Consider the following 25930-nt stretch of genomic DNA (forward strand, 5'->3'; position numbering starts at 1 on the left):
AGATAGAGGGTGAATAGAGGTTTCAGAGCATTTGGCATTCAGGTGGTGCCCATTAGTGCACAGTTCAGAGGTTCCTGATCTGTGCACTGATTGGCCCCTGAATGCCAAATGCTCTGAAGCCTGCAAGGGTATAATGTGATGACATTTTGGAACTACTTAAAATGTGTTGCAATTCAATAAAAATATATTTATTTATGCAGAACACATTTTATTTAGAAAACAGTTATATTATAAATTATCATATGTGTGCCAAACTTAATCTAAATAAAATGTGCTGCATAATAAATATTTTAAGATTGAAAAGGGGGCAAAATAAATTATGGAAATACATTTTATTTTTTGTGTTTTATTAAGCATTAGTAAACGTGTTATGGAGAATTCTAGTTTGTGCTCTATTTCCCTTTAATATATATTTCAGTTGTTTGTCTGCACCTAAAGACCTCAGAGGGGACTGTATTATTATGCAATTATATAGAGTAATGTAATATAACAAGGCCATTGAACTACAAACCTGAAAACCTTAGTTGCAAATATATTACTGTGTATGTTATACTGGATAGAAGAGTGGTGCATTTCTATTAGCACAGTCAGTTACCATTACATATACCAATGCACAGATTTATATGGATTTTTTACATGTGCCTTTTTGTCATTGCTAATAACTTAAATTAGATTTACACACACATTTTTTTTGTATATTTGTATAGCAACTGAGCTATTGAAGCATCTGAAATACTTATTTCAGATGCTTCAATAGCTCAGTTGCTATACAAATATACAAAAAGAAAAGTGTGTGTAAATCTAATTTAATTCCTGGGTAGATGATATGTAAAGTAAGTAATCGTCCACATTAAATATTTGCTGGAGAGCCAGCCATCCTACCTTCTTTTAATTAGTGCTGCTGGGCCTGGGACTGAGTCTTCTCAAATTCAAGCTTTACTGTATAGTCAGTCACCACGGTGAGGGGTGGAGCTAAACAAGCGTGGTGTGCTAAATTACTGAACTGCCAGAGTGTCCCAGCCACTTCCTCTCCTCAATAACCACCTGACCCTCTGGTCATCCACCGTAACGCTGTGATAACACAGAGACCGGAGGAGGGGTTGATGGAACGTAGTGAACTCTGTGTGAGAACCAGACAGACAAAAAACAGTAATATAATACAGCTCAGGACAGGAGTGGTCTGTCAGGTCTCACACAGTGCACTAACTCAACTCAGTCATGCACTGAAATGCCGCCCGCTGTCAAATACTACTGACAGTCTGCATGACTGATGCCCCAACAAGCCCCTAACACAGAAAGTAAAAGTATAAATTTGTTTTTACATTTTTATTAAAAATTAAATATATATGAATATTTTAAAAAAGTATTTATTCTGCAGCAGCAGTGCCTGGTCAATCCGCCCCTGCCTGCGCAGTGATGGAGTATGCAGAGTTAGCCAGGTCTGCAGCTGAGAAATTGTTATCTTACAGCAAAGATCAGAGCGGCTGGAAACTCTGCAAGAGAACTGTGAGTGAATCAACACGATCTGATAGTGTAACCGTGTGTTTGACTAACAAGCTGATGTGTGTTTTCTTGTGCCAAACGTATGTCACAACGTCTTCTGTTTAATTCTGTTAAATATGACTGCACTCTGAGTTTTGTGACTTTGTGTGTGATAAGATATGACATTGTATGTAAGCTGTTATTTATGTATTACTCAAGTCTCTTACTGGTTTTGCGATATACTGTGATGTGTTGCATGGGGCATCAGTGTTAAGCAGCTCATGGGATCCGCTGAATTAAATTATAGTCTCTCACTCTATGCTATATTCTATTCTAGAGAGATAAAACTTTGCAGTGCTGTCCGATCATCTCACATACTGTGCTCTGTAATGACTACAAGTTACATTGAATTAATATAGCTCTGATACTACGGAGAGATAAACAAGGCACTACTCCAATTAAAAAAGAGTCATTACAGAGCACAGTATGTGAGATGATCGGACACTAGCACTGCAAAGTTTATCTCTCTAGAATAGAATATAGCATAGAGTGAGAGACTATAACTTAATTCAGTGGATCCCATGAGCTGCTTAACACAGATGCCCCATGCAACACATCACAGTATATCGCAAAACCAGTAAGAGTAATACATAAATAACAGCATAAGACGTTGTGACATAAGTTTGGCACAAGAAAACACACATCAGCTTGTTAGCCAAACACACGGTTACACTATCAGATCGTGTGATTCACTCACAGTTCTCTTGCAGAGTTTCCATCCGCTCTGATCTTTGCTGTACGATAACAATTTCTCAGCTGCAGACCTGGCTAACTCTGCATACTCCATCACTGCGCAGGCATCTCAGGGCAGAAGGAATTAGAAATAACAATAACCCTCACAGATGTGCACAGCAGTGTGTTAGGTTAGCCTCTGCCCACCGACTGAGAGAAGCGCATAAGTAGAGTGGAGACAGTCACAGCAGGAGTCAGTGTCTTAGCCTCCGGTGTTGCGCGGCCTGATGTGCTGGCTGCGCTACACCGAGAGGGAAGGTGCGCGGCCGCCCTACCGCGCACCTTAAAGGGAACCAGTGCCTGCAACATGCTCAGCCCTCGGTGCTCAATAGCACTCTCAGGAAGTTGTGCTGTCTCCAGAGTCACAGGCAGTTAACCCCAGACAAGCCTGGGTGCAAGGCCCATAAGGAAAATAATTACAAAATAAATGAATACAATACACACAGCAAGTCCAGCACTCGCTTACAAGCTCTCAGCTAAGATTAAAAGCAAAACTGGAAGAGTTAGTTACCGCATCTGGCCAAATGGGACAAGCCCACGCACCACGTCAAGGTCTCTTCCAAAACCTGGGTTCCTAATACAGCCATACAAATGCATACTTTCAATCAAACAAACTGGGAACAAGTCAGGGTTCACAGACTTATGTAATCACCCTAGACATATACAAAAACGCGGAAGGGGACTGCTCTCTCAGACCGGACCGGGTACACATCCCATGACCCTGCAACATGCTCAGCCCTGGGTGCTCAATTTCACTCTCAGGAAGCTGTACTGTCTCCAGAGTCACAGGCAGTTAACCCCAGACAAGCCTGGGTGCAAGACCCATAGGGAAAATTACAAAATAAATGAATACATCACACAGCAAGTCCAGCACTCTCTTACAAGCTCTCAACTAAGATTAAAAGCAAACTGGAAGACGGCACAGCTTCCTGAGAGTGCTATTGAGCACCCAGGGCTGAGCATGTTGCAGGGTCATGGGATGTGTACCCGGTCCGGTCTGAGAGAGCAGTCCCCTTTCCGTGTTTTGTATATGTCTAGGGTGATTACATAAGTCTGTGAACCCTGACTTGTTCCCAGTTTGTTTGATTGAAAGCATGCATTTGTATGGCTGTATAAGGGACCCAGGTTTTGGAAGAGACCTTGATGTGGTACCTGAGCTTGAACCATTTGGCAAGATGCGGTAATTAACTCTTCCAGTTTTTCTTTTAATCTTAGCTGAGAGCTTGTAAGTGAGTGCTGGACTTGCTGTGTATGTATTTTTTTTTTATATCACTACATACGTTGTAAATTATTTTGTAACATTTGCAGAACTATTGCTTTGAGGGTTCTTTCACTAGTGGAAAGTAGAAGATATCTGGCGTTACGGGGAGTTACTGTCATTACAGCCTTGGTTGACATTGGTCTATTTTTATCTGTGCCACGGTCAGTGAGACAAGGGAGTTCCCTGCATATATCTTTATCTTGGCTGACTTTACTATTAGCTCTGGCTTTATGTCCATGGCCTTTACAGCTGATAAGGAGCTTAGTAGAGAAATTCCTTGATACAAAAAACCAAATGCCAGTCGTGCTGAGTTATATCTAATATTGCACATTGGTAAAGTATTTTCTAAAAAATGTACACATTATGACTAGTACAGTCCATGTCATTCTCTGAAAGAATTCCAAATCGGAGTATGTGAATATGATTAAAGGGACAGTCAACACCAAAATTGTTATTGTTTAAAAATATAGATAATGCTTTTACTTCTCGTTCCCCAGCTTTGCACAACCAACATTGTTATAGTAATACTTTATAACCTTTAAACCTCTAAATTTCTGCCTATTTCTAAGCCACTACAGACAGCCTCTTATCACGTTTTTTATTAGCTTATCACAACAAGAGACTGCTAGTTCATGTGTGCCATATATATATAACCTGCTCTGTCCCGAGAAGTTGTGGCTGACACTGCACTAATTGGCTAAAATGCAATTCAATAGATAATAAGTCATGTGATCAGGGGGCTGTCAAGAGGGCTTAGATACAAGGTAATCACAGCGGTAAAAAGTATATTAATATAACCATGTTGGCTGTGCAAAACTGGGGAATGGATAATAAAGGGATTATCTATTTCTCTTGTTAAGTGTATCCAGTCCACGGATCATCCATTACTTGTGGGATATTCTCCCTCCCAACAGGAAGTTGCAAGAGGATCACCCACAGCAGAGCTGCTATATAGCTCCTCCCCTCGCTGCCATATCCAGTCATTCTCTTGCAACTCTCAACTAAGATGGAGGTCGTAAGAGGACTGTGGTGTTTTATACTTAGTTTATTTCTTCAATCAAAAGTTTGTTAGTTTTAAATGGTACCGGAGTGTACTGTTTATCTCAGGCAGTATTTAGAAGAAGAATCTGCCTGCGTTTTCTATGATCTTAGCAGAAGTAACTAAGATCCTTTGCTGCTCTCACATATTCTGAGGAGTGAGGTAACTTCAGAGGGGGAATAGCGTGCAGGTTTTCCTGCAATAAGGTATGTGCAGTTAAAATATTTTTCTAGGGATGGAATTTGCTAGAAAATGCTGCTGATACCGAAGTAATGTAAGTAAAGCCTTAAATGCAGTGATAGCGACTGGTATCAGGCTTATTAATAGAGATACATACTCTTATAAAAGTGTATTTTAAACGTTTGCTGGCATGTTTAATCATTTTTTACATATGTTTGGTGATAAAACTTATTGGGGCCTAGTTTTTTCCACATGGCTGGCTTGAATTTTGCCTAGAAACAGTTCCCTGAGGCTTCCCACTGTTGTAATAGGAGTGGGAGGGCCTATTTTGGCGTTTTTTTTTGCCACAGCAAAAATTACAGACACAGACATCCAGCTTCTTCCTGCATGATCCAGGACTTCTCTGAAGGGCTCAAAAGGCTTCAAAAGTCGTATTGAGGGAGGTAAAAAGCCACAGTAGAGCTGTGGCAGTTGTTGTGACTGTTTAAAAAACGTTTTTGTCATTTGTTATTCCGTTTTTGGTATTAAGGGGTTAATCATCCATTTGCAAGTGGGTGCAATGCTCTGCTAACTTATTACATACACTGTAAAAATTTTGTTAGTGTAACTGCATTTTTTCACTGTTATTTCAAAATTTGGGAAAATTTGTGTTTCTTAAAGGCGCAGTAACGTTTTTTATATTGCTTGTAAACTTGTTTTAAAGTGTTTTCCAAGCTTGCTAGTCTCATTGCTAGTCTGTTTAAACATGTCTGACACAGAGGAACCTACTTGTTCATTATGTTTGAAAGCCATGGTGGAGCCCCATAGGAGAATGTGTACTAAATGTATTGATTTCACCTTAAACAGTAAAGATCAGTCTTTATCTATAAAAGAATTATCACCAGAGGGTTCTGTCGAGGGGGAAGTTATGGCGACTAACTCTCCCCACGTGTCAGACCCTTCGCCTCCCGCTCAGGGGACGCACGCTAATATGGCGCCAATTACATCAGGGTCGCCCATAGCGATTACCTTGCAGGACATGGCTGCAATCATGAATAATACCCTGTCAGAGGTATTATCTAGATTGCCTGAATTAAGAGGCAAGCGCGATAGCTCTGGGGTTAGGAGAGATACAGAGCGCGCAAATGCTGTTAGAGCCATGTCTGATACTGCGTCATGATATGCAAAACATGAGGACGGAGAGCTTCAGTATGTGGGTGACATCTCTGACTCGGGAAAACCTGATTCAGAGATTTCTAATTTTAAATTTAAGCTTGAGAACCTCCGTGTATTGCTTGGGGAGGTATTAGCTGCTCTGAATGACTGTAACACAGTTGCAATTCCAGAGAAATTGTGTAGGCTGGATAGATACTATGCGGTGCCGGTGTGTACTGACATTTTTCCTATACCTAAAAGGCTTACAGAAATTATTAGCAAGGAGTGGGATAGACCCGGTGTGCCCTTTTCCCCACCTATATTTAGAAAAATGTTTCCAATAGACGCCACTACACGGGAATTATGACGGTCCCTAAGGTGGAGGGAGCAGTTTCTACTTTAGCAAAGCGTACCACTATCCCGGTTGAGGACAGTTGTGCTTTTTCAGATCCAATGGATAAAAAATTGGAGGGTTACCTTAAGAAAATGTTTATTCAACAAGGTTTTATTTTACAGCCCCTTGCATGCATTGCGCCTGTCACTGCTGCGGCGGCATTCTGGTTTGAGGCCCTGGAAGAGACCATCCAGACAGCTCCATTGAATGAAATTATTGACAAGCTTAGAACGCTTAAGCTAGCTAACTCATTTGTTTCTGATGCCATTGTTCATTTGACTAAACTAACGGCTAAGAATTCCGGATTCGCCATCCAGGCGCGTAGGGCGCTATGGCTTAAATCCTGGTCAGCTGACGTGACTTCAAAGTCTAAATTACTCAACATTCCTTTCAAGGGGCAGATCTTATTAGGGCCTGGCTTGAAGGAAATTATTGCTGACATTACTGGAGGCAAGGGTCATACCCTTCCTCAGGACAGGGCCAAATCAAAGGCCAAACAGTCTAATTTTCGCGCCTTTCAAAATTTCAAGGCAGGAGCAGCATCAACTTCCTCCGCTTTAAAACAAGAGGGAACTGTTGCTCATTCCAGATAGGCCTGGAAACCTAACCAGTCCTGGAACAAGGGCAAGCAGGTCAGAAAGCCTGCTGCTGCCCCCAAGACAGCATGAAGGAACGGCCCCCTATCCGGAAACGGATCTAGTGGGAGGCAGATTTTATCTCTTCGCCCAGGCGTGGGCAAGAGATGTTCAGGATCCCTGGGCGTTGGAGATCATATCTCAGGGATATCTTCTGGACTTCAAAGCTTCTCCTCCACAAGGGAGATTTTATCTTTCAAGGTTATCAGCAAACCAGATAAAGAAAGAGGCATTCCTAAGCTGTGTGCAAGACCTCCTAGTAATGGGAGTGATCCATCCAGTTCCGCGGACAGAACAGGGACAGGGATTTTATTCAAATCTGTCGTTCCCAAGAAAGAGGGAACCTTAAGACCAATCTTGGATCTAAAGATCTTAAACAAATTCCTCAGAGTTCCATCATTCAAAATGGAAACTATTCGGACCATCCTACCCATGATCCAAGAGGGTCAGTACATGACCACAGTGGACTTAAAGGATGCCTACCTTCACATACCGATTCACAAAGATCATCGGTTCCTAAGGTTTGCCTTTCTAGACAGGCATTACCAATTTGTAGCTCTTCCCTTCGGGTTGGCCACTGCCCCGAGAATTTTTACAAAGGTTCTGGGCTCACTTCTGGCGGTTTTAAGACCGCAAGGCATAGCGGTGGCTCCGTATCTAGACGACATCCTGATACAGGCGTCAAGCTTTCAAATTGCCAAGTCTCATACAGAAATAGTTCTGGCATTTCTGAGGTCGCATGGGTGGAAAGTGAACGTGGAAGAGAGTTCTCTATCACCACTCACAAGAGTTTCCTTCCTAGGGACTCTTATAGATTCTGTAGAGATGAAAATTTACCTGACGGAGTCCAGGTTATCAAAACTTCTAAATGCTTGCCGTGTCCTTCATTCCATTCCACGCCTGTCAGTGGCTCAGTGCATGGAAGTAATCGGCTTAATGGTAGCGGCAATGGACATAGTGCCATTTGCGCGCCTGCATCTCAGACCGCTGCAATTATGCATGCTAAGTCAGTGGAATGGGGATTACTCAGATTTGTCCCCTCTACTAAATCTGGATCAAGAGACCAGAGATTCTCTTCTCTGGTGGCTTTCTCGGGTCCCTTTCTCGGGTCCATCTGTCCAAGGGTATGACCTTTCGCAGGCCAGATTGGACGATTGTAACAGATGCCAGCCTTCTAGGTTGGGGCGCAGTCTGGAACTCCCTGAAGGCTCAGGGATCGTGGACTCAGGAGGAGAAACTCCTCCCAATAAATATTCTGGAGTTAAGAGCAATATTCAATGCTCTTCTAGCTTGGCCTCAGTTAGCAACACTGAGGTTCATCAGATTTCAGTCGGACAACATCACGACTGTGGCTTACATCAACCATCAAGGGGGAACCAGGAGTTCCCTAGCGATGTTAGAAGTCTCAAAGATAATTCGCTGGGCAGTCTCTCACTCTTGCCACCTGTCAGCGATCCACATTCCAGGCGTAGAGAACTGGGAGGTGGATTTTCTAAGTCGTCAGACTTTCCATCCGGGGGAGTGGGAACTCCATCCGGAGGTGTTTGCTCAACTGGTCCATCGTTGGGGCAAACCAGAACTGGATCTCATGGCATCTCGCCAGAACGCCAAGCTTCCTTGTTACGGATCCAGGTCCAGGGACCCGGGAGCAATGCTGATAGATGCTCTAGCAGCTCCTTGGTTCTTCAACCTGGCCTATGTGTTTCCACCGTTTCCTCTGCTCCCTCGACTGATTGCCAAAATCAAACAGGAGAGAGCATCTGTGATTCTGATAGCGCCTGCGTGGCCACGCAGGACCTGGTATGCAGACCTAGTGGACATGTCATCTCTTCCACCATGGACTCTGCCTCTGAGGCAGGACCTTCTAATACAAGGTCCTTTCAATCATCCAAATCTAATTTCTCTGAGACTGACTGCATGGAGATTGAACGCTTGATTCTATCAAGGCGTGGCTTCTCCGAGTCAGTCATTGATACCTTAATACAGGCTCTGAAGCCTGTCACCAGGAAAATCTACCATAAGATATGATGTAAATATCTTTATTGGTGTGAATCCAAGAGTTACTCATGGAGTAAGGTTAGGATTCCTAGGATATTGTCCTTTCTCCAAGAGGGTTTGGACAAAGGCTTATCAGCTAGTTCTTTAAAAGGACAGATCTCTGCTCTGTCTATTCTTTTGCACAAGCGTCTGGCAGAAGTTCCAGACGTCCAGGCATTTTGTCAGGCTTTGGTTAGGATTAAGCCTGTGTTTAAAACTGTTGCTCCCCCCGTGGATCTTAAACTTGGTTCTTAAAGTTCTTCAGGGAGTTCCGTTTGAACCCCTTCATTCCATTGATATTAAACTTTTATCTTGGGAAGTTCTGTTTTTGATGGCTATTTCCTCGGCTCGAAGAGTCTCTGAGTTATCTGCCTTACATTGTGATTCTCCTTATCTGATTTTTCATTCAGACAAGGTAGTTCTGCGTACCAAACCTGGGTTTTTACCTAAGGTGGTTTCTAACAGGAATATCAATCAAGAGATTGTTGTTCCATCATTGTGTCCTAATCCTTCTTCAAAGAAGGAACGTCTTTTGCATAATCTGGACGTAGTCCGTGCCTTGAAGATTTACTTACAGGCTACTAAAGATTTTTGTCAAACATCTGCCCTGTTTGTCGTTTACTCTGGACAGAGGAGAGGTCAAAAAGCTTCGGCAACCTCTCTCTCCTTTTGGCTTCGGAGCATAATACGCTTAGCCTATGAGACTGCTGGACAGCAGCCCCCTGAAAGGATTACAGCTCATTCTACTAGAGCTGTGACTTCCACCTGGGCCTTTAAAAATGAGGCCTCTGTTGAACAGATTTGCAAGGCTGCGACTTGGTCTTCGCTTCACACCTTTTCAAAATTTTACAAATTTGACACTTTTGCTTCTTCTGAGGCTGTTTTTGGGAGAAAGGTTCTACAGGCAGTGGTTCCTGCCTTGTCCCTCCCATCATCAGTGTACTTTAGCTTTGGTATTGGTATCCCACAAGTAATGGATGATCCATGGACTGGATACACTTAACAAGAGAAAACATAATGTATGCTTACCTGATAAATTTATTTCTCTTGTAGTGTATCCAGTCCACGGCCCGCCCTGTCCTTTTAAGGCAGGTCTAAATTTTAATTAAACTACAGTCACCACTGCACCCTATGGTTTCTCCTTTCTCGTCTTGTTTCGGTCGAATGACTGGATATGGCAGTGAGGGGAGGAGCTATATAGCAGCTCTGCTGTGGGTGATCCTCTTGCAACTTCCTGTTGGGAAGGAGAATATCCCACAAGTAATGGATGATCCGTGGACTGGATACACTACAAGAGAAATACATTAATCAGGTAAGCATAAATTATGTTTTTTTTGTTTTTTTTTGTTTTTTAAAACTATGACAATTTTTCCCCTAAGAATGATTGATGTATGATTTAAATACTTTAATATCTTATGAATGCATACATTCTGGGGGATTTTTTGATAACTAAGAGGCCTTCCTTTACCTTCTTATCTATTTGGTGGCAAAATGTTGTCCAGTAATATTTAATCTTAAATACCCCTTGATTGCATTTATAAGATATATACATACATACATACATACATTTTCAAAAGGTAGTAACCATTGCTTTTCTTATTTTAACAAAGGTAGTCCTAAAAGATGAGGGGATTAATTAAAACATAACTTTTATTGCATATCCATAACATTTTGTACATGATGCAAAGCCAAAAAGTCAGCACATAGAAGGAAAACAGCCTACGCGTTTCGCACCTCACATGGCACTTCATCAGGGCTAAACAATACATTCCTTTTTATATATCTAAACCTCTTAACCCTATGTATGACTGTATTCCATTTTTGTGTAATTCATGGCTGACCAGGCCACAAAGAAGCTTCAAGGAAGTATACATCTTATGAATTAACACACATTTAACAGCCAAGTTGATGACATTTCTTTAGTCAAAATCTAATGATCACAAACCATTTTGTTGCACTGAATATTTTTGTTCTATACTGTATACTCTGTACTTTCATTTGGAACCAGAAACACTGCATGTGGTTCAAACTGTAATTTATGACAACTACTTTTATTGTTACTGTAGATTCCCTGCAGTTTTTATTTTGTTGGGTGAGATACATTTTATAATCTTTGTATTTTTATCTGTTTCCAGTACTTTTGTGTGCCCTACAGAGATTGTAGCTTTTAGTGATAAAGCCAATGAATTCCATGATGTAAACTGTGAGGTGGTCGCTGTGTCTGTGGACTCTCACTTCTGTCATCTAGCCTGGACGAACACGCCTAGAAAGGTAATATGAAGCCAGGGGCAATGTGCAAGATTATTGTGTGTCAACACGACTCATATGAAAACACATTCTGTTTATAAAACTGACGGATGATAACTGCTAATTTAAAGGGACAGTCTACTCCAAAATGTAGATTCTTTAAAAAGATAGATAATCCCTTTTATTAGTCATTCCCCAGTTTTGCATAACCAACACCAGTTATATTAATATACTTGTTGCCTCTGCAGACTCCCTTATTTCAGTTCTTTTGACAGACGTGCATTTTAGCCAATCAATGCTGACACACATTTACTAGCTCTGTCTAGCTGTGAAAAACTGTCAAAATGCACTGAGATAAGAGGCAGCATTTAAGGGCTTAGAAAGCATAAGAGCCTAGCTAGGTTTAGCTTTCAAATACAAATACCAATAGAACAAAGCACATTTTATGATAAAAGTACATTGGAAAGTTATTTAAAATTGCATGCCCTATCTGAACCATGAAAGTTTAATTTTGACTAGACTGTCCCTTTAAAGATATATATATATATATATATATATATATATATATATATATATATATATATATATATATATATATATATATATATATATATATATATATATATTTTTTTTTTTTTTAAATTTTATTCAAGAACAAAATTTAAAACCTTATTAGAAACAGCATGACATTGTCTGTCTGTGTAATTTAGGAATAGAATTCCCCCATCATAAACTTAAATGCTGACGTATTTTTTGGTATTAGAATGTCCTTTTAAATACTTTACACTCAATAATAAGTGAATGCTGAGGTGTTGACTTTATCCTGTAATTTAGATGCACATCATTTGCCCCCTACCCTTTACTTCCCTTAAAATAGATGTTCATTGTGTTGCTATAATATAAAATAAACAGCCAAAGTTATCAGAAATTGGAAATACTTCAATCTTCCACTATAACCAGTTGCTCCTATAATTTAAAATAGAGTAAAGGCACAATAATGTCCCCAACGACAATTTCCTGCAGGTTTAGATAGTATTATAAATATGAACATATTTATATGCACCCTCTTATGGTATCAAAGGCAGAAAAAAGTAATGTAATAAAAATGTTTGCAATTAAGACTTTTTTTTTTTTTCTTTTCATTTTTAAAGAAACTTTGAGAGTTAACATAATACAATACACAGACATGGATGTCAGCGAAAATACAATCAAACAATATTACAAAGTGAGATTTTTCCAATATGTCGTTTGCTACATTTCTGAAAACAAATATCTAAACGACTCATATTTATCCAGGGTTCTTTGTATCATGTCCATACTGCTTGTGCCTGGGACACATTAATTTCTCACTTATGTTCAACATATGGATGTCTGTTGTAAAATCCACTTAGTATTACCTGAGTATATAGGTATAATTATACTGTATTGAAAGTAAACATCAAGTATCCCCGCTGACATTAAATTATGACGTGCAACGGAAATTACAGAGCTCGTCGTGAGAGGAAAAAGAAGTAAAGAAAGAGAGATGAAGAGATAAAGAGAAAGATAAGAGTGGGGAAAAAAGAGAGAAGGGGAAGGGAGGGTTTTCATCAATGGAAGGGGGGAAAAAAAAGGGGGGGGTGAAAGGCTAGGTCATGTGTTAACACTGAGAAGGGTAAGGTACCCAGGGCTCATCTAATCAGTGGTCTCCAGATTTCTTTCATATATTCGTGGATTTCAATTCTATCGTCCCTCATATATCGAAATCTTTCTAATGACAAATGTCTATCTACTTGTGATTCCCAATCAGCGGTCTGAGGGATTCTATCTGATTTCCAGTTTTTGGGAATGAGGGCTTTCGCACTGTTTAACATTAGGTACAGGAGATATTTTTTGGGTTTCTCTGTCAGTTTGGGCAGTCCATGGAACAGTAGGAGGTCTGGATTTCTGCGTAGTGTAATGTTTAGTTTAGAGTCCATTATGTCCAGTATAGCACTCCAGAACGGAGTTATCAAATCACAGGTCCACCAAATATGGAGGATGGTCCCAGCCTCCCCACAGCCCATCCAGCACCTACCATCAGATCTCTTGTATATTTTTTTAATCTTGTCTGGTGTAAGATACCACCGGGACAAGTATTTATAGTTGGATTCTAGGGTTCTGGCCGAGATCGAAGCCTTGTTGTGGTATATTTTCTGCCATTCGGAGTCTGTGAGGGGGCGATCTAACTCACCGTTCCATTGTCTAACAAAGGTAGGTATATAACAATCCTTGTGGGATATCAGCAGTTTATACGTAATTGATATTAAATGTGAAGGAGCATGGGTTAGCAGGCAAAATGATTCCAACTGACTCGGTTGTCTAGAAATGCTGTCTGCCCTTTTATGTGTGGACAAGTAGTGTTGGAGCTGTCTATGAAAAAAACACGAAATGTTCAAACCCAACTCCGATAATTCTCCCAAGTTTTTGAGTTTTTTATTTGATAGTAGCCTATAAAACATAGTCTGGTCTAACTGTCTTGTCAAGGGTTGGCTGGACCGTTTTAGAGAATGGGATGTCTGGATTATGTATGAAAGGCGTAAGAGGTGAGGGGTTAGAAGAGATATGTGGGTGTTCAACTAGTGTTCTATCCCATTGCAAGAAAAATTCCCTCATTAGTGGGTATTGACCAATAAGTTTAGGTCTATTTTTGTTTGAGATCCATCCCAATGTGCCCACGTTTTGTATGCCCAAAACAGCCTGTCCTATTTGGACCCACCTTTTATCTTTAGAGTTGGCACACCATTCTACCTGATGTTGGAGATTAATAGCTTTTTTATAAAGTAACAGGTTCGGAATGCCTAGTCCACCTCTCTCTTTGGGTAAGTATAATGTGTTCCTGGGAACCCTTGGTCTGGTACTTCCCCATATATATTCCTCTAGTTGTCTCTGAAATGTTGGTAGATACTGGTTAGGGAATGGGGTCGGAAGAGTCTGAAGATAGTATAGAATCCTAGGAAGGATGTTCATTTTCACAACCCCAATCCTACCCAACCAGGAAATTTTCTTGTTTTTCCATGATGAGAGGTCGCCTAATATTGATTGTGATAGGTGAGTGTAATTTAGGTTAATCCCTAAATATTCGAGTGCTCGCGTTTTAACCCCTAATTTGCAAATATCTGATAAGCGGCATAAGTCCGTTTGGGGTAAGTTAATGTTTAGAATTTCTGATTTTGCTTGGTTCAAGTGAAAATTGGACACTCTACCGTATTCTTCAAATTCTCGAAGTATCTCTGGGATTGAGGTTATCGGGTCAGTGACCGAGAGGAGAATATCGTCCGTATATAGCGAGACCTTATGTTCCTGGTCTCTTATCTTAATGCCAGAGATTTTATGGTTATCCCGAATCTTTTGTGCTAGTATTTCTATTGAAAGGGCAAACGACAAGGGGGATAAGGGACAGCCCTGACGTGTTCCATTTGAGATTTTAAAAGGGTCAAATAAGATGTTGATTTTTACTTGTGCGGTTGGGCTCGAGTATAGGGAGAAGATTTTTTTTGTATAAAAGTTTGACCAAAATTCATTTTTAATAGGACAGCTCTGAGAAAGCTCCAATTGACCCTGTCAAAGGCCTTCTCTGCGTCCGTCGATATAAGTACCGACGGGATGTTGTTTAGTTGCGCATAGTTTACTAACAGGGCTGCTTTTATGGTGTTGTCCCTGGCCTCTCTGCCTGGGACAAATCCCACCTGATCGGGAGATATTAGCTGTGGAAGGAATTTATTTAACCTCGACGATAAGATTTTTGCAAAAATTTTCAGGTCTGCATTGAGGACGGAAATGATCCGTTGACTTTGCCGGTTTTGGGATAGTTGTGACGTGTGCTAAGAGCATGGTTGGGGGAAAGTCCTGGGTGTTCCCGATGTTGTTAAACAGGGAGGCTAGGCGGGGGGACAGTACATCTTTAAAGATTTTATAGTATTTCACACTGAAACCTTCTGGACCCGGGCATTTGCCTGCTGGTAAGCTTTCTATAGTCTTGACCACTTCTTCCACTGAGATGTTTGCATCTAAGCTCTCTCTTTCCTCCTCGGAAAGGGCCGCGAGAGTTAAAGATTCCAGGTAGGTGTCAATAGGGGACCGCGGCGGTGTCTCCTCCATGTTTTGGGGAGAAACCTCATCTCTCCGAAGATTGTACAAATTTTGGTAATAGGATCTAAGTACCTCAGCTATAGCAGGACTGTCTGAGCAAGATTGGTTATGGTGGTTTAATATGGAGTGAATGTGAGATTTGGATTGTCTCCTCTTTAGGGCTCTCGCCAAAAGCTTGCCAGCTTTGTCTCCAAACTCATAGTATTTTTGTTTCAGTGCAGCTATTTGGTGTTCCCTAGAGTGTATGTCCTGTATTTCTTTCCTAGCTTGAAGAAGGTCCTGTTTGATTAGTGTGTCTGTAGGTGTTGCCTTGTGTCTAGCTTCCAAGTCGTATATCTGTTTAAGGAGGTCTGTATATCTAAGTCTAAGCTGTTTAGATTGGAAAGCTTTCTGTTGTATTAGTTCGCCTCTGATCACACATTTATGTGCCTCCCAAATAACATGGTCCGGCACTTCCCGTTTTCATTGTTTTGAAAATATTCCAGCAGTTTTGTAGTGATTTGAGTTTTAATCACTTGGTTATTCAGTAAGAAGTCATCAAACCTCCAGATAAATGGTCTATCTGGTGCTGAAGGCCATTTTATCTTGCAAACAACTGGGGCGTGATCGGACCAGGTAATGGGGAGTATCTGAGTGTTTGTAACCCCTGCGAGAGTCAGTTGGTCCGTGAAAAATTAATCGATCCTTGAGTATACCTCGTGTGGATGGGAATAAAAGGTGTAGTCTCGTTTAGTGGGGTATAAGGTGCGCCATGTGTCGTGAACCGCCAATTCTTCCAGTCTGGCATTACACTGTCGAAGAGTTTTGTTAGTGACTGAGGCTGTCATTTTAGAGGTGTACAAGATAGGGTTAAGTGGGACATTAAAGTCCCCTCCCAATATCAAGGCTCCTTTTCGGAGCTCAAGGATTTTGTTAGTAAGGGAATTCATAAATTTGTTCTGGTGCTGATTAGGAAAATATGCGTTAACAAGGGTAACAAGCCTATTATGAAGTGTGCCTATTACTATAAGATAGCGACCCTCAGGGTCTCTTTCTATGAGAGAGGGGGAAAAAGGGGAAGAGTGTTTTATAAATATACCTACTCCATTTTTCTTTGAGGACCCAGAAGCGAAAAAGGTGGTTGGGAATTTAGGGTTGAACCAAACCGGTTCCCTGCCCCTGCGAAAATGCGTCTCTTGTAAAAATATGATGTCACAGTGTGCTCGAGTAACATCTCTAATTAAGTGGGAGCGTTTTTCTGGGATATTTAGGCCCTTAGTATTTAGTGTCATGAAGGACAGAGTTTGTATCCCGTGTGTTGTCATATTTGGGAGGATTAGGGAGGAGAAGAGAGAGAGAAAAAAAAAAAGAAGGGGGGAGGAGACAGAAGAGGGTGGGGGGGAAGGAGGGGGATGTAGGAGACAAGAAAAAGTTATAGAGTAAGAGAAGGGAAAAAGTAGAGAGTAGGGTAGATAGAGGGGAATTAGTTTTCTGGAAATTTATCCAAAAAGTGGTAAGGGTAAGCGATAGTCGGTCAAGCCACTGCTAACAGCGAACAGCCGAGGACCGCAGTCTAGGTGGGAAAGGTAAAGAGATAAGGAAAAGTGTGGGATATGTATCCCTGCGCCTAATGCAAGTAGAGAAAAGAGGTAAAAAGTGAAAGGAAGGAGCACAACATGTCCAGATTAGAAAGTCTTTAGATGAGACCAAGGGTATTGAAAAGTGATAAGGTACGTTGTGAGTGATTGACATACCTTGCATAACTAAAATCCCCTATGGGGATCTGCAACCTGGGGTAAATAACAATGTGTAAACATTAATAACAGTATAACAAGTGAAACATCTAGCATAATTGCTAACCTGTAAAGCAATACTCCAATCTGGCCCAGGTAGGCACATTAGGGCTAACAATACATTAACATAAGGTTATCTATGGTACAGATTTTAAGGGCTATTCTAAAACATTTTCACTATGTAACTCTATTGTAGTTTCCCTCAAGATTTCACATCAATATCAAGTAACAACATTGAAACATGCGCAATAAAAAGAAAAAATGGTAAATTTATCAGTTTAAATGGGTAGGGACTTGCAGTCCGATGTGCTGTTATGGAGTAGAGAAACACATTACAACCACCAGGGTCTACTCCCCTGTAAGAGTCTGCTATTATTGATTAGTAGCGTGACGTACCTTTATTGTATAGGTGTACACGTCAGGGCTACTGAAGCAACAATAGGGAGCTAACTATCTTACCAGTTGTCAAGGTACCTATGAAAACATGTCCTTTTGAAGCATAACTTGTACCTGGAACCAATAACAGTGTGAGCATAACAATGGTAACATTATACATTCAACAATGTAGGTAGTTATTAACTAGTAGAGCAATGTACCTTTTGGTATAGGTATACACATTACTGCTACATAGATCTCTTCTTGTGACTATCAGTAAAGAGCTAAATTGATAATAGTAGGCCTTAAGTAACCACATGCAAGAGCACTTATCTAAAGCCTGAAAGGGAGTTCACAGCAGTCCATGGTCTCCCATAAGTCAAGGAATACATTTTCTACTTATTCTGTTCTCTTAGGAAGGTTGCTTCTTCTTCCTGATGGGGTATGTTAATATCTAATATGTTGCAAAAATCCTGTAAATCCGCCTGGGTTCTATATATCGCCTGTTTCCCATTGCGGGTAGCGATAAGGCAGACCGGAAAGCCCCACTTATATTGAATTTTGTGTGATTGGAGTGCACTGGTTAAGAACCGTTTGTCTCTCCTCTTCTGTAATGTTAGCGACTCAGGTCGGAAAATACTTGGATCGGGATGCAAGCGTGTGTGAGATCTTTGATGGACCGTGCTTTCTGGGAAATTGTATCCTTGTCCCTATAGCTTAGAAACTTCACGATTATATCTCATGGAGGAGCTTTTGGCGATGGTCTGGGTCTAAGAGCACGGTGAGCTCTCTCTATCTGGACATCTGGTGAGCTTGGTGTTCCTTTTATAGTCCGGAAGAGATCCTGTAAGTAGCCTTCTATTGCCGAGTTATTGACAGTCTCCGGGACTCCCCTGATCCGAAGGTTGTTTCGCCTTCCTCTGTTGTCCAGGTATTCAACCCTAGACAACAAAAATTGAATGTCCCATTCCTGTTCTAGAGCCCTTTGGGTGTTGGACGTTACCTGAGCTTGTATAGTATCTTGCTTTCTCTCTAGAGTATGGACCTGCTGGTTAATTTGATGAAAGTCCTTTTTTAGGTCCCCAAATAGGGATCTCATTTCAGATAGCACCATATTGATATCAGCTTTAGTGGAATGAACTCTAAGGTCCTCTTCTGATGCCGGTTCTTGCAACTGTGTTTAGAATTAAATATCCAAGCGCCAACAGAAGAGGCAGGGTCTTAACTAAAATTAATTACTTGTCACTATTTATTACAATGTTCATTCCATTTCTGGAAAAAAACATAAATTAAAAAGCAATGAAAATCAGTGACTGTTACAGTAAACTATTTCCAATTTGCTGCCTTGGACTCTCCAAGTGAATACAATTTTTGAATTATAACACTTATGTGTGGAATCTCCAATCTTCTAAAATATAAAAATTCAAGTAGAATATCACATATAAGTCAATATGAACCTTACATTCCCTCATGGATCCATGTTCACAATCTAAAATTGGCTCATAGTTTAAAATGGAAATTAGGCTTTCCCCTATTTCCTTGTTAAAATATATAGGATCTTAGACTCACCTGCTAATATGATAGCAGGGATTCTTAATACCCTAGGCTTTGTCTAATACTGGCAGTCTCTATTAGAAGGCTGACAACCACTAAGACATCGGCTTATCTCTTATAGTTTGCACAATACCATACACTCCTAATATCTGAGCGAGTGCCGCTATGTCACAGCGGGTATCACTATTATATATACTCGTTACTTCTGGATATAAATGTAACCGAAGCTTAGGCTCATTGATAGAACTTAAGCACAGTGTCTATGATGCTGACAGATACACTTTTGTTTTCAGCGGATGGCTACTATTCCAATCGCCGTGATGCAGGTAGTGACTGAATGACTATACAAAAATAACCAAGTGCATTCAAATTTCAAAATATCAACAAAATCAAAAAACTTGTGCTAACCTCTAAAACTTTGTGCGAAAAATTGTGAATAACGTGATTTGCTGTGATAACTCACTCCTTAAACATGTGTTTAACATTCAAACCTTTATAGCTCTAAAATACACAAATCTTATGGCTTTAAAAAACGCTATTTTTGTGAGTGAATCTTTGATCAGTACAATCCAAATGATAATAGATATTACGATACCGTGAAAAAGTTAATGTGAAAACGTCAATAATATAATCCTAAAAAAGTCTATATGCAGTGTCTCTTCAATATTCTGTGCGGCTAACCATGTTGCCTTAAAATTTCAAATTGAGCCAATGTTAAATGTTTAGACCTTAGTCTTCAATAGCTCAGGTATGTCCCCAGATGGTGTTAATTCCCCGGACCAGTGGAGTTGCCAATCCTCCTTTTCAGTTCGTATATGTGTGTGTCTGCAATGGTGTGCGGCTCAGTTCCTTAGCTTCCCAAGTGTTTATAACGCTGCACAACTGATCCCTCTGTTGAAACAGATAAAAAATAGTGTAGATTGCAAATATCAATCCTAATGTAAGAAATACACTTACCAGCCAACGCGTTTCGGTCGTAAATCGACCTTTCTCAAGACTGGTTTTCGGTCACAAACAAAGGTGTTCTTATACCTCTTTCATCCTGACCTTAATTTTGGTCCCGGAAGTGTTTGTCATAATCCCTTCGTTTTTTATCAAATGTTTTGTTTGTCACTATGTCTATAATCAACTCTTTCTTAACTTCTATTATTATCTTCATTTTCCTTTGTTTATTCTGATTATATATTTTCATATTTTACTATATTGAGGTCTTTGATTTCTTGTTTTACTGTCTCGTTTTTTGGTCTTTTCTATTGGCTAGTCGGAGTTCCTTTTGTGATACGTAATTGGCCAGTTTCTGTGGGTGTGTGGTTTTTAATCCTCCCTATTGGTTGTAGCATATATCTTCGGTTAATGATATTTTAGTTTACTAAGCCTTTCAAATATTTTATTAGTTTAGTCGGTCGCCTCTTACTCTTTTTTATTTTCTTTTAATTTGTGTAATCCTAATGTTTTTATCTTTAATTAAAGTATCCCAATTATTAATCTTTTAGAACTTTATAATTCGTCAAATTCTGGGCGTGTAGGATTTTTGATCATCCCCATTGGTTGTGGTATCATGCTTTTGTTGGGGGTGTGCATTTTATCTCTTTTCTTATTGGTTCTAGTTGAGGTAACCAGCTTGAAGATCTTGTCCGAGTTTTCAAAACCCCTTTAGACTAGTGTCGTTATTTTTCAGCAGGTTTATCATTACCCTCATACATACATTCTCATTAGGATTTTTATCACCGCTTTTTCTTGCAGGCTTTCCTTTCTCTACCTCACTATGATTCTTATATTCGAATGCTTCTCTCTTTATTTTTAATATATGACAGATATCAATCTTATACAAATATAATTGTGAAAACTGGATGGTACTTCACTTTTCTATTAGAGGTTCAGTGAGTGACAATCCTATATTTGCATGCATGTATGAGCGAATCTTACTCTACTTTGCTTAGTTAATACTTATACAATTTCTATATTATTAACTCCTTCTATATCGCCCTCCCTTTGATCTTCATTAGTGTCATTCTATTCTTCGTTGTTCCTAACTTATCTTATTTGTTTGTTACAGCGTCTTCCAAATCTAATTCCCTTTTTCCTAATATTTTCTTACTTTATGTTATACAGTGTGATATAATATATGTTATATATTTTATCGTGGTGGTTTCTCAGGGGCCCAGAAAAAAATCCCATTATCTTGATAAATTAAATTATGTGGTTTTCCATTTCTGGAGAAATAAGAATTGTTGGTTTACCATAAGTTTAGAGTACAGAAAAAAATGAATGAAAAGAATCTTTTGAAAAAATTTATGTATAAAATATATATAAAAATGAGCTTCTAGTGAAAATATACTTTGCACAGCTTTTGTTTTTCTGTGTAATTTCCACTATTCAGTTGTTCTTTTCCCAACAATAAATGTGTTCAGTCTTATGTTTTTTATAAAGACTAAACTGGGCCGCTAATTTTCATATAGGGACCATATTTTATGAGGGGTTCTTTCTTAAAGTTCTTATATATCATGTTTAGATATTGTATTGTATGCATCAAATGGACTACTAGGATTAAATCATATTCTTCTAATTTCAGAATCATCTTGTAGTTGTTTTGTTTTAAATTATTATTAAAGATGAATTAAATTTTTTGAAAAAAATCAAAATATTGAAGAAATGGAATGGCATTTTCCATGTAGTGTATAGGTCAGATATTATCTTATGGAGACATTCCTTTTTATTTTATTTGTAGACAAGTTTGTTGGTTTGAAAAATGAGGGTTCCTTTTATTATTCCAATTTTCTGGATATCTTTCTTGTATTGGTATCTACATTCGTTGGATTTCTTCAGTGAAGGTTATTTGGTCAATTTTCCATGTTTTTTCTCCTTTTTTCAAGAATTATAGACTATTACCATTTTACATTTAGGGTTATGAAAATATATAATCAGAATAAACAAAGGAAAATGAAGATAATAATAGAAGTTAAGAAAGAGTTGATTATAGACATAGTGACAAACAAAACATTTGATAAAAAACGAAGGGATTATGACAAACACTTCCGGGACCAAAATTAAGGTCAGGATGAAAGAGGTATAAGAACACCTTTGTTTGTGACCGAAAACCAGTCTTGAGAGAGGTCGATTTACGACCGAAACGCGTTGGCTGGTAAGTGTATTTCTTACATTAGGATTGATATTTGCAATCTACACTATTTTTTATCTGTTTCAACAGAGGGATCAGTTGTGCAGCGTTATAAACACTTGGGAAGCTAAGGAACTGAGCCGCACACCATTGCAGACACACACATATACGAACTGAAAAGGAGGATTGGCAACTCCACTGGTCCGGGGAATTAACACCATCTGGGGACATACCTGAGCTATTGAAGACTAAGGTCTAAACATTTAACATTGGTTCAATTTGAAATTTTAAGGCAACATGGTTAGCCGCACAGAATATTGAAGAGACACTGCATATAGACTTTTTTAGGATTATATTATTGACGTTTTCACATTAACTTTTTCACGGTATCGTAATATCTATTATCATTTGGATTGTACTGATCAAAGATTCACTCACAAAAATAGCGTTTTTTAAAGCCATAAGATTTGTGTATTTTAGAGCTATAAAGGTTTGAATGTTAAACACATGTTTAAGGAGTGAGTTATCACAGCAAATCACGTTATTCACAATTTTTCGCACAAAGTTTTAGAGGTTAGCACAAGTTTTTTGATTTGGTTGATTTAGTTGATATTTTGAAATTTGAATGCACTTGGTTATTTTTGTATAGTCATTCAGTCACTACCTGCATCACGGCGATTGGAATAGTAGCCATCCGCTGAAAACAAAAGTGTATCTGTCAGCATCATAGACACTGTGCTTAAGTTCTATCAATGAGCCTAAGCTTCGGTTACATTTATATCCAGAAGTAACGAGTATATATAATAGTGATACCCGCTGTGACATAGCGGCACTCGCTCAGATATTAGGAGTGTATGGTATTGTGCAAACTATAAGAGATAAGCCGATGTCTTAGTGGTTGTCAGCCTTCTAATAGAGAATCCCTGCTATCATATTAGCAGGTGAGTCTAAGATCCTATATATTTTAACAAGGAAATAGGGGAAAGCCTAATTTCCATTTTAAACTATGAGCCAATTTTAGATTGTTAACATGGATCCATGAGGGAATGTAAGGTTCATATTGACTTATATGTGATATTCTACTTGAATTTTTATATTTTAGAAGATTGGAGATTCCACACATAAGTGTTATAATTCAAAAATTGTATTCACTTGGAGAGTCCAAGGCAGCAAATTGGAAATAGTTTACTGTAACAGTCACTGATTTTCATTGCTTTTTAATTTGTTTTTTTCCAGAAATGGAATGAACATTGTAATAGTGACAAGTAATTAATTTTAGTTAAGACCCTGCCTCTTCTGTTGGCGCTTGGATATTTAATTCTAAATTCGATTGTTTGTTAGTTGACCACTAGGGGTCAATTTATCTGAGCTAGGGGTTAATACCAATAGGCGCTGGGTGTTTTTTCTTGTGAAATTCTTGCAACTGTGTGCCTGGTGTTGTGTACTCAGCAATTACTAAAGAGGGGACAGCACTTGGGTTTTCATTGCTTAGTGGGTCCGGAACCGCAACAGCCATTTTAAGGTAATTGGTAAGATTAGTACTTTTAGGGCATTTCTCCCCTTTAGTGTTTTTCCTGTGGGACATTGTTGGTTGTGGGTACCTTTTTATTGAGCGAGATTTAATTTGAGAGAAGTAAAGTCTCTTGGGGCAGATATGTGGGAGGGCAAAGCAAATAGTAGAGTGTTGTCTTTTGCTAGTAAGGGAACAAGTCCAGTACTAGATCGATTCAATGAACCTCAAATTCTTGGCCCACTATGTTCAAAGGTGTCTGATAATAGTGGGAGTAATTCCCTTTGTACACCTATCTTCCCCTGTTAAATTGTGTAAAATGACTGGGGCCCTTTAGAAAAGAGCGTTATTTTTCAAAATCTGACACTTAATGTGAGCCAGCTGCAATTTTATTTGTTGGGTTGTTCACAGAACTATTGCGTGAAATATGTGGTGGTAGGTTTTAAGTCCACTTTTCTGTAGCCCGTGAGCAAAAACACTCAGTCGCCATGTGTGAGACGTCCCTTCATCACCTGCTATGTCTCCTCTAGGCTGCTCACTGCCCCTGTAATGCCAAGGTACAGTTTGTGGTATTACTTTATTTTATAGCCCCACTCGGTTCTCATGGCTCTGATATTTAACCCCTCTTGTGTGGTAAGTGACTTATAGCTGAGAAGTATTCAGGGAGGTTATGCTGCACATATATCTTTTTGAAACTGCCAGTCTTCTCAGGGACAGCGTGTGTAGCACACCCACGTGGCTAGGGCCTTTATCTAATTTGGGCCCCCAGGAAAGCAAACAAGGTAGGATTACATTCCTCGACTACTACTCCTTGCCTACACTGACTTACCCTACCTCGGAGGTTCAGCAGGGAGGACGGCTTTGTTTTCTAGGCCCGGCGTGGAGCTAGGGGAATTCCGTTCCGGTACTAAGGTCTTAGCTTGCCCTTGATTAGACCTCACTCTGTGTTTCGCCGATCAGCGCGGCCTCAGTGTGGATAGGAGAAGCTCCGGTAAGCTATTTGTGTCTCTCAGCGCAGTCCAGGAAAGTGCGCGTTCGGTAGCAGTATTGCTGGCTAGGCCTCAGGTGGCGGCAATGCGATGTAGCTGTTAGTTAGTCTCGGTATCAGTCCGGTTTCGTGCGGGGAGCACTCATTTAGCAGGACCCAAGGTTTAAAATATATTTGGACTGCTAACTCCTTGTAAAACAAGTTTGCATTAGGCCCAGGGCATGGGAGCCAGAAATTAGTCAGCCATGTCCCTGCGTGGCCAGGCTCCGCCCCCCGCAATTAAGAATTTTTAAAGTAATCTTGTGGTATATTTTTTTTTGAGTAACTAGATCTATTCATATTTCTTGGCACTATGAAGATAGAAAGTGTAGGTCCTTCACATTAAAGAAAATTATCAATGGTATAAAAGAAAATGTATTTATTTTACAGGTAATGTAATGCAGGATTGGGGTACAGCAAGGTAGAACAGTTGTTTTCTCACTACTCTGCCACTCACAGTGTGTGTATATGTATGTATGTGTGTGTGTGTGTGTGTGTATGTGTGTGTGTGTGTGTATGTGTATATATATATATATCTATCATATTCTCATGCACTCACTGGATTTGTGAAAATAGTGACTTAAGTCTGATGAAGGGGTGAGATCCCCGAAACGTCACTGATTTTTTTTTTTTTGTGTGCCTATAAAGCACTATTTTCACAAATCCAGTGAGTGCATGCTGTTTATGGGACTGTACATTTGCTTGCCTGCACCCTGGTAGCTGTCCTGGAGGCGAGAGTAAGCTCAGCTGGAGTAATTTTTATATATCTCTCCAGTAGCAGGTTACTACTTACCATGCTATTGATATTTTTCTCCTGTAGCTGTATTAATCCCTTACAAGTATTAGTGAAGCTCTACATCTTCATACTGGACACCACCATCTTGGATCTTCTATGTATGTAAATTTTAAACTAAAAAATATGTAACAACTCTCTATTATGTGAGTTAAACTAAAGTGAAATGTACAGCTGTAAACAATGCAGTTACATCACAGTGCACAGGATGCTACAAGATGTATAGAATACAGAGCTTTACCAACTGGGTTCAGTAATGAGTTAAAATAAGACAATGGCTTTAAAGAGAGCTATAAATATTTACCTCTGTAAGGCTGGGTAATGAGTTCCAGATTGACATCTTCTGCTTGCGTTTGACCACACACCACTATTGGTTGCATGCTAAAATCTTGACTAATTCTCCTATTGCTGAAGCCTTCAGGTAAGCCATATTATATATGTCATATCAGCTTATAAATGTGTAATTATTT

At 39.6% G+C, this 25930-nt stretch overlaps 1 protein-coding gene across 1 annotated transcript in view; it reads left to right on the forward strand.

Annotated features, from left to right (window-relative positions):
- The window catches only part of PRDX3 (peroxiredoxin 3), a 72883-nt gene that overhangs the window by 23836 nt on the left and 23117 nt on the right, over window positions 1-25930 (forward strand). The window contains exon 4 of the mRNA XM_053692666.1: window positions 11090-11225. Coding sequence (XP_053548641.1) covers window positions 11090-11225 — 136 coding nt within the window. The remainder of the gene's footprint in view (window positions 1-11089; window positions 11226-25930) is intronic.

The sequence above is a fragment of the Bombina bombina genome, chromosome 9 (genome assembly GCF_027579735.1).
Source record: "Bombina bombina isolate aBomBom1 chromosome 9, aBomBom1.pri, whole genome shotgun sequence".
Classification (NCBI taxonomy): Eukaryota; Metazoa; Chordata; class Amphibia; order Anura; family Bombinatoridae; genus Bombina; species Bombina bombina.